We start from the raw sequence: 10,000 nt of genomic DNA, 5'->3' as shown, positions 1-10,000 counted from the left end.
AGGAATTGAGATGGCATGCAAAAGAAAGAATACAGCATTTAAAACACAGGATAGCTTTTATTTTAAGGTAGAATATGATACTGTTCCTTCAATAGGGTTGTTTGTGACAACCAGAAGAAAGGTGTTCATTTAAATGACTGATATATAAACATACCATAGTGTATGGACAGTGGGAAAAATTGTGGCTTATAGGGTGGAGATAAATAATTTTAGCAATCGTATATTTTTAGTCAGAGTTGACTTTAGCTCAGGTAAATTCACCTGATTTTTTTAAACCTTTGCCGAGTGCACCTGCTAAGGCAGAATATTGCTGGAAAAATCCACATTCTCTTTACCTTATACGCTGTGTGTATAGCTGAGTTGCTCCCACTTCTCTATGATACATCTAATATATTGTAATTTGTGAAAATCCAGTTGTTGATTTCATCATAACCACATACTCACAAACGGCCTTTAGAGACCCACCATATGAGTGTCCACTTTAAAAGTTTCATAATGTCTGTTAAATTCTCTTACAATACCATTATCTTCCGTTTTCTGATCCATATACTGTCTATAACTGCCTTTTTTTTTTGCCATTTTGGACTGTTACTTCAATCACAACTGTCATCATCAGTCATTAGGGTATTGTAAGTAGTAAAATGATTAGTTTGCTTTGAAGAGACTATTTTTTGCCACGAGAAATTCTATTTTTTCTCATCAAAGCTGCTGACTTAGCTTACTAAGGCAGATGTGATATGTATTCTTTCTGATTGTGCTAAGATATGTACTGTAATTCACAATTGGAAGTTCAGAAATACCTTCCACCACAAGGTGTTTGAGCATACTTTACATTTTTACAGAGAAAACTTATTTGAGTAGATAGTATATTAAACCTATTAATATAGGTACTTTATTTTGCAATATTTCAATAGAAGTTGACCTAATTAGTGTTTTAATCATATTCATTTACTTGCATATTTAAAATATGTAGAGAAGTAATTTATAACTCTGCTTTACTCAAGCTTTGAAAGACTAAATGTTTTAGTTAAGGTAAAAAAAAAAATCTTTAAAAATACTGTCTTAGCTTGTCTAATTTTTTGTTCTCCCACATTCAGCTATGTCCTTCATATTTGGCATTTTGATTTATTAGGCAATTTTAAGTATTAAAGACTTTTAACATACCAGTGCAAGACTTCAGATGCATTGTGCCTTGGGTCAATGATGAATTAATTCCAGTAGAGCACAAAAGTTACCATTATTTAAGCCTAGCTCCTCACCTCTACTTTTACATCATAGTCAAGTTTTAAAAGGCAGAATTTTAACCTGCATCTTTGGAGGCAGAAGAATTTAAGTGTAAGATCATCCTGGAGAATATCTTACAGTGGCACGTGTGCATGACATTTAATCCTGTGTGCTGTGCGTATGTGTTGTCTGGGTGCAACCAGAAACGGGCACCTTGATGTTAGCACCAGGTTGCTGGTGCGCAGACGGCTGGTTCGGAAGGTTCCTCCTGAAGCGGGGACGACGGTCCTTCCGATGCCTGAGCGCGTGGAGCCCGTGCGGGGGCTGCTGCTGGTTTCCGTCTCTGAAGTGTTGCCATATGTAATATGCGGTGCGGCTCTTCACCGCGTTTCCTGCTCCTTAACCGTGCAGAGACGGTGTCGTTCACGGAGGGGTGGATCGGGCAGCGAGAAGGGAATCAACTTCTGGTTCGCAGCAGCGCGCCGAGAGGTGCCATCGCTAGGTACGAAGTAATCCCGAGGCGGATCCCCCCGGCCCTCACTCGGCCAAAGCTCCCCGCGGACTTCGGGAACGTGGCCAAAATTGCCCCCGGCCTCCCCGAGTTGAAAGGCTGACCTATGTTTTCCGGAGGAACTTCTCTCGGGAAGACGGACCCCTGGTGGCAGCCGAGGCTCCTCCGGCCGGCCGGGGTGGCTCGGCGCCGGGCTCGCCGGCCGGGCGCTCCCCGGGGCGCCCGAGGGGTGCCCTGCTCCCCGCTGCAGGCTTCGACACCAACAAAACCTGCACCTCTGAGGGAAAAATAACACAAACAAGTCTCGCGTGCGGTGCACCCTATCATAAAGTAAGGAGGTCTAATTGAGCTATGCCTTTATATCCTGCTATTTGTACAAATAAAAGACCACATCTTGATGCAAAATAAACACAAAAGCGCTGTTGTGACTATAACAGGGAGTCATATACTAATTTATATAATAAGTGGTTGTGCACGCTGTATTCAAGATTATGGCTGCAAGAAATGGCATGAATTGCTGGGTGTGTTTAATGCTGGATTATAGCAATTTGAAACATGTCAAACACATGGCTAATGCCTCATGCTTCACTCATTCTTGCGTAAACCTGCATAGCCACCATCCATTATACCCTTGGTAACAACACAATTCTGCAAGTAAATATTGTTACACTAAGTAACCTTTCAATTCAAGTTGTTTAGGAAGAGAAAATGCAATCTTGTGCAGTCAGTTCCAGTGTCAGTTTAATGTTTCAAAAGGGAAGTGGTGTAGAGAATAAGTATCTGTACAGTGACTTGCCAGTTTAAAACACACACTCACACATGTGTGCACGTGCGCGCGCACACACACTCACAGAGAAAACTTGCAATATTTACTGCAGGGAAGAAAAGTAAAACTGTGGCTTCTAACTTTGCGTGACCACTATTTCTTTCTTGATGGAGCTGCTTGTCCCCGTTCCCTGGCAGAATAAGCATTTGACATGCAGCACAACCACCCGCTAAAATAATCTGCAGTTCACTCTCTTCCAGGGAGCAGCAAATATTTTCCCCCTGTACCTTTGTTTAAAACGTCTGACAGCAGAGCTGCTCTCTCACCTTAGGCAGCAGGAGTCTGGGAGCCCTGGCAGAGGTGCGTGGCTGCGTGTGTGCGTTTGCAGAAGCGGGTGCGTGTGTGTGCGTGCCCGGGTGCGCCAGCGCCGCAGTGACAGCGAGTGTGGCAGGAAGAGAGAAAGGGGAGGATTAGGAATGTGTATCAGGCTGTGCAAACAGAGGCGCATCTATTGCTCTTCTTGTCCTATTTGAAATATTAGACTTTGAGTCCTAATATCTGACGATCATTGTATTCTTATTTCCTTTGTATTTATTTATGATTGTTTTCATGTCCTACTGTTGTAAAAGCAAGAAAGCAAGTTCATGAGTTTGCTTGGTAAGATGTTAGAGGTCCAGATTATTTTGACAGAAATAACTGAAATTACTGCTGTATAGATATTAGAAATGACCCTTATCTAGCTATTTTCAGTGCTTTAGTTTATGAGTGGACAGTTGACAATACATACATACACATGCATGTATATATATATACACACATATATATATGTGTGTATATATATTCATATGTGTGTATACACACACACACACACACACACACACACACACACATGCAAGAGAAAAGAAGGGAAAAGAGAGAGAGTCTGTGCTCTTTATTTTTTCAGCAACTTTGTTTCAGCTGACAGCAATGAGAAAGGGGCTTTGGATAGCCAGCACGCAGTGTTACTCGAAGCGAAGTTTGGCTATTGTTTTTAAAAATACCCTTTTACAACTAAAAAAACATTTTATTTTTAACATAAAATTCTATTGACTTTTTCTTCTTCACAAAAAAACTTCGGAGTATCTTCTACTTAACTGGCAGATGAATTGCCCTTTCTAGTATTGATACTCTGTAGTTTTCATTCTATCTGTACATGGATGTTGGGTCAAATTTGTTGTTTTCAATTGCCAGAGTACTATTACTGGTCATGTTATGTTAAACCCGATTCTGCTGGCTCACAGACACTTTAAGTTAAAATGCAGAGCCTGAAGTACACTCTAGGGCTTTGCAAGGATACAAAATCCACAAGACATAAAACCCTTTGGTTAATATGAACTGGAAGATGTTTAACCCTTCTCTCCTAATTGTAATGAAAGAGTCAGACATAAAAACACGGCTGTTGCTTTATTTATTTATTAATTTTCAGAGTGCCTTCTAACGCTTTGATTATCTAACATTTACACCCCCTTGCCCTTCTAATGTGCTTGGCTAAATTTACCACTGTTATTGTCTAACATTAGAATTTTTAAATGAATCTGTCTGTTGGTTAAATCTTTGTTTGACTAAAAGAGGATTAATATTTGAATTTCCTGAATTTCCAAATCCTTGTAACGATACAGTTGATGAAGTGTTTTAAATAGATTTCCACTACGATATACATGTCTTTTTTATTGAAAGTAAATATTGTAAAAATCTGAAAGGGATGCCTGCTCTCACGGTTGTGGAATACCCGCATTAGAATTTTCATATAACTACTAAGGGCAATCAGACCCTTTTCTCTGAATATTTTAAACATTGTACATGTAAAATTTATGCCTAATTTGAATACTTATTAGCTGCCTAATCTCAGAAAAGAGTATTAGCTTTGTTTTTGTCTTGTAAAATTCATCACTCTGTGTATCACATTTTCCATTTCTATTATTTTTCTTAGTTGATGTTCACAAGAGTGTTTAACAAGGACTGTTTGTTCGTAAACACATCTGCTTCTGCTGCTGTTTACTGTGGTATAACAGCTGTCCTCCTTTACGTTAACTGTGTTCATGGTTGGGTTTTTTGCATCCTGTTCAGTTTTGACAAGGATATCTTTAAATACCTTGCATTTTCTTATCTTTATTTTCTTCACTCGGTATATACTTTATCTTGCAGGTTCTTGTTTGTGCTAATTTATGCAGCATTTTGATTAATATCCGGTGGCCACAGTTTAAGTTGCAACGATTTTTTTCCTGTGTTTTGTTGCAAAAGGATATTGTTACCACTCTGAAAGGAAACAAATAACTAAGTTCAATAACTGAGCCAAGCAAGGAGCTTTGTTTCTTTTACTGAGTTTGCTTACACATCTCCCTCTCTTCAGATGTACCTTTAAAGTAATACCTCAGTGAGACTGTTGTGGGGACTCTTTCAGTACGTTGCATGTAATGATAAAGGAAAGTGAGGTACAGTCTGCCACTATTAGAGCAGCGCAGGACTTGGGCAGCTTGGAGAACAGGAATTGACCTTTCCATATTACAGATACAAAATGCACCTTGAAATTCTGGTTTGTAAGGGCACATTGGTTCTTTATTTACTGCAAAGATTTCAACTGATCTTGGCAGGACATCTCATTGCTATCCTGAAAGTACAGTATATTTATGCAGTGAAAATGATAAAACATTTATTACTGTAGAGAAGGTAATATGCATAATTTATGCTGTTTTTAGCACAATCATTAGTGATATTCTTGATAGATTTTATTTCCAGCTTTCATATCTAATACATGCCTGGAAAATTAATTTTATATCTTTCATTTATTTGCCTATGTTAAAATTGAGTTTTAAGTCATCTTCAAGTGAACAGTTTGATTGCTGCTCATGCATAAGCTTAATTACTTCCCAGGAAGGACAGTATTAAATGTTTTAAATGTCAGAAAAATAAATGAATATCAGCCGTTTGATTAAAAAAATAGGCAATATCTGACGTGTTTGCAGCAGGAGCTTTTTCTTAAAATGCCTCCGAGGCAAAATTTTATTTAGTCACAAAAAAGGAGAAGCCCATTATACTATTTATCATTGGTTGATACCATATGATTTGTAACACCCTTACAAAATTTTAATTTTGTATGATTAGCTGTGCATCATTAAACAACAGCCTTGCATAAGATATGCTGTAAAATTCTGACAGAATCAAGATAGTGAATATTTTAAATAAGGCTGTATAGTCATCCATGGTTGTCAAAGCTAGATAATAGGAAATATAGAGCAGTGTGTGAAATCGTGCCTTCATTTAAACTGGTTTTATAGGTAGACTTTAAAATGTAGTCGTTCATAAATGCTATTGACCATGCTGCATGCATGGTATGTTATTTTGGCTGTTAAATGTAACCACACAGAGCTTGCTTATAGAAACCATAATTTCAGTGATTAGTATCTGTAGGAAAGCAGAATTTGCATTGCGTTCCTTGGGAAGGGACCGTGCGAGGCTTTTTTTCCTCTTCTAAAGATGCTGTCTCTGTAATTGGCAGAGAGGGACATCTCGATGATGGAAGTGTGAAGGTGTAACGCGTGCGTTAATTGATACTTCTTAATCACTTCTAGGTATTAAGTCATGATGCAGGAATCCGCGACAGAGACAATAAGCAACAGTTCAATGAATCAAAATGGAATGAGCACTCTAAGCAGCCAATTAGATGCTGGCAGCAGAGATGGAAGATCAAGTGGTGACACGAGCACCGAAGTAAGCACAGTGGAACTGCTGCATCTGCAACAACAGCAGGTGAGTTTGTTTTGCGTCGTGTCCGTGCCGGGGCCGGCGCGGGGGCTCGGCTTGCTGGCGCGCTGCGCTGCGCGCGCTGCCCGTGGCGAGCGGGACGCGCCGCGCGCGCGAGGGGCTGCCGAGCGCTGCTCGCCGTCGGTTTTTCCCGCGCCCGCCGCTCCCGAGACGCGAGGGCGCCGCGCGCGTGTTCGCGGCGGCGAGCCGCCGCTGCCCGCCGCCGGGCTCCTCTGCTGCTGAAAATCGCGCGGCGTGTTTAGCAAAGTTGCGCCGAAGCTTTCCAGTACCTGTTTTGAGGCTCCTTAGTTTACTGTGCGTTACTGTCGTGTAGAATGTGATACATCGCTTTCCACCAGAGGGCCACATTACTTGAGACTTTGCTGGCTTGTGCAATGAATCCTTCCAAAGTCTGAGCCGACGTGAAGGGACCAGAGCGACTTCTCGCAGTAAGGGTGGTTTGCTGTAAATAAAAACCGCTGGCTCCTTAAGAGCCCCTGGAATACCAGGGAGCCCGAGCTTGTCTGCGTGTGCCGGCGGGCGGCCGTGGTTTTCGCAGGGTGGCAGTGGGAGCCGAGGAGAAAAAAGAGACGCAGCCTTTCTTCAGATGTGTTTTAAAACATTTTTAAGTTTGCTTGCTTGTTTCCCGAATGGGTCAGTTGAGAACTGCTTTTATTTTTAAAACCGGAAAATTAACCCATTTTCCAGCTGCTGAAGCCATCTAATTATCAATTACAATTTATCAGGGTTTGTCACACTAAGGTTTCTTTTCCTTTTAAAACATGCACGAACGTAATTCCTTCCACTCTGCCTACCTGAAGGCTTTCCCACCCGTCAGGAAAAGCGTATAGGACTAATGCGCTGGAGCCCAAACTGTTTGCTTGGTGAACGGGCGGGGTCTAATTCTGCCGAGTGCCGAGCGACTACCTCCCCTGAACTCCTGGAAGTCCTCGGTGCCTCTCCCTCTCCTCCGCTGAGGCCGCTCAGCACCTCTGCAGTTCAAGCCCTTCATTTATAAATACTGAGGTTTTTAATTGCAACACTGAGTATTGGATAAGTGGAAGGAGAGTAGCCTCAACTTCAGATCAAATATTGTGAAAGTCCGGTTTTATAGAAACACATTTTTAACACACTAGATAAATTGCATGTCTACGGGCCTCCTAAATAGCAGGTCATAATAACTCTTAAAATTGAATCGTGCTGAATTAAATAGTGTGCACTAGCTACTGCTATAGTTAAATTTTTTTTAATGATGACAGAAAATCTGGAAGAATTAAATAAGGTTTAGTCTGAAATTTGAGAAGTTGCTAAAGCTTAAATCTGTGCATTGCTTCAAATTAAAGTGTATTCTGTTAACAACTGAGCACTTACAGTATCTAGTCTGAGGAAATATGTGTGTCAGTGTTTTCATTAAGTTCTTAGCAGTTTTTTCACCTATATATGACTAGATGATCTCCAGAGGTCTCTTCCAACCTTACTGGTTCTATGTATGTATATTTAGTTTATATGTGTATCTACAATATTTTTGTACACACACACACACATATTTATATATATACATTACATGTTGTTTTCATTTAAAAGCATGCCATCACTTTTATTCTGGTGTTCAAATTGTAACAGTAGTTTGAAAATTTTATTGAGATACAGTGTATGTAATTGGTAAAAACATTTAACAGACTAAATCTAAGTGATGCACCTTAAAACACAAACATATCAACAGAATAATATGCCACTTACATGTTACTGAAAGCAGCAGTCCTAGACATTTGTAGTCAATTTGTCCATGCAGTCACAGATTCCAGTAGATAGCATATGCAAAGACCACAGAGAATAACAACTGAAGATGAAAATATCCAGTTGAGTGCTAATAACAGACAGGTTCTGAGGGGACAGGCTTAGAAGTGACAATCTTTTCTTCAAAACTGTGATTAGATCTTAAATAAGCAGACAGGCAAGGTAAAACCATGGGTACAGTTAATAGGACTCAAGAGGCATTTTATGGTAGGGTCTGCACTGTAGGATTTAAATACAACTTGAGTTAGGCGTATAAATCCTTCTATAAAATATGTTGATGTGAAACATAAACACTAGTAAACATGTAGTAGGATGTCCTTTAGATAATGGGCACAGTTTTATACTACATTTGCTTTTCTTTCTCTTTTTTCTCCACTTCTTTCTTTCTTTCTCTCTTTTTTTTTTTTTTGACCAGATGCCTTTTGAAATATGATTTAAGAGGAAAATGCTGTCTGCTTTTACTATTATCACTATACTAACTCTCTAAAATGTTACGTTTTAATATGAGCTACCAACCAAACTTTGGAAAGTAGAAAAACAGAACAAACCCCAGCATTACCTGTAGTCATTATTCTTACGATTTTTTATTGCTAAAATGCATGCAAGATGCAGTGTACTGATACCGTAGTTTGACATTCCTTTTTTTAACTTCTCTCAGTCATTTTAATGTGGGCCTTCAGATAAACAAATCAAATTTGTTATAGCTTTTTCTCCTATGTCAAAGGAAGTGTATAAATGATTACTTGTTTTTAATATATTTCCTTCAACTGGACAGGTACTTAAAGTGATGCTAACACTTCAGAATAGCTATACGAGCTGGGTAAAATCACAAGATAAGTTTTCAGTGTTTTTAATATATTTCCTTCAACTGGACAGGTACTTAAAGTGATGCTAACACTTCAGAATAGCTATACGAGCTGGGTAAAATCACAAGATAAGTTTTCAGTGTAGTATGAATATGCATGGGTAAAGTTAAATGGGAATTTTAGACTGTACAAAAGAGCAATTGAAATAACTTAAAAATTTTAAATTAAGCAGGATCTGCATTTTGTTCAAGCATATGATCGCAACGTGATAGATTTATGAGAAGTAAACAAACTAAAATACAGAATTCATTAGGTTCTTATGTGGAATTTTCTGGAGTTTGGACAGTCGTGTTACTGCCTTGATTAACTATGCTGTTGTGATCTTTATGTAGAAATGAGTAGTTTGACTTAAATCAGATAGTTATTCCTCATCCATGTATCAAGAGAGAATGACAGTATTCTGTAATATATTGTAATATATACTTGGTGATAAATGGATTGAGTGCTGTCACAAGTCATCAGGTCGGCTTTGAAGATGTATGACTAGAACGTAAGCAACTTTTTATCTTACTGTCGATATTTATCAATTTATAAATATTGCTAAAGTGAACATAGATTCTTCTTATTAAAGTATGATACAAAATGTAATCTGCTCAGACTTGCTGCTTCTACTTTTATCTTGGCTTAGGATGAGACATGATCTCTGTCTGTCTGTCTCTCATATATATGCATTCATACACATCTGAGTTTTCTGCCTTTACTCTTTTTTTCTCTTATCTGTTAAAATCAGTGTTAGATATTAGAATGTATAATACATGGAAAAAACATATCCTTGATTAAATACATTGACAGATTATTCTGCATTAGATGTAGAATTTTATTTTGATATTAAGTTTGTAGAATTAATTGTTTGTGTCACTAAGGTCAAAATAGTTGCTAAAAAACCGTGATTGCTTTACAGGGTAGATTTGAGCTTGCATTTTGAGTATTCATTAAGTCAGTTCTACCATGATAATCTTTTTAAATGTTTTATGGGAATTTATTGGTAAGAAGCTGTTTCAGTTCAGTGTTTAAAAATATTTTTTTCAAAGCAGTTTTATATTTTAGCATACCACT

At 38.7% G+C, this 10,000-nt stretch overlaps 1 protein-coding gene across 1 annotated transcript in view; it reads left to right on the top strand.

Moving 5' to 3' along the window:
* FOXP2 (forkhead box P2) overlaps positions 1-10,000 on the top strand; it is a 421,770-nt gene that overhangs the window by 228,017 nt on the left and 183,753 nt on the right. Inside the window, exon 4 of the mRNA XM_062583508.1 lies at positions 6,110-6,287. Coding sequence (XP_062439492.1) covers positions 6,120-6,287 — 168 coding nt within the window. The 5' untranslated portion in view covers positions 6,110-6,119. The remainder of the gene's footprint in view (positions 1-6,109; positions 6,288-10,000) is intronic.

This window comes from Rhea pennata, chromosome 1 (assembly GCF_028389875.1).
Source record: "Rhea pennata isolate bPtePen1 chromosome 1, bPtePen1.pri, whole genome shotgun sequence".
Lineage (NCBI taxonomy): Eukaryota > Metazoa > Chordata > Aves > Rheiformes > Rheidae > Rhea > Rhea pennata.
Note: the sequence above shows the minus strand (reverse complement) of the source record. Positions and strands in the feature narration are given on the sequence as shown.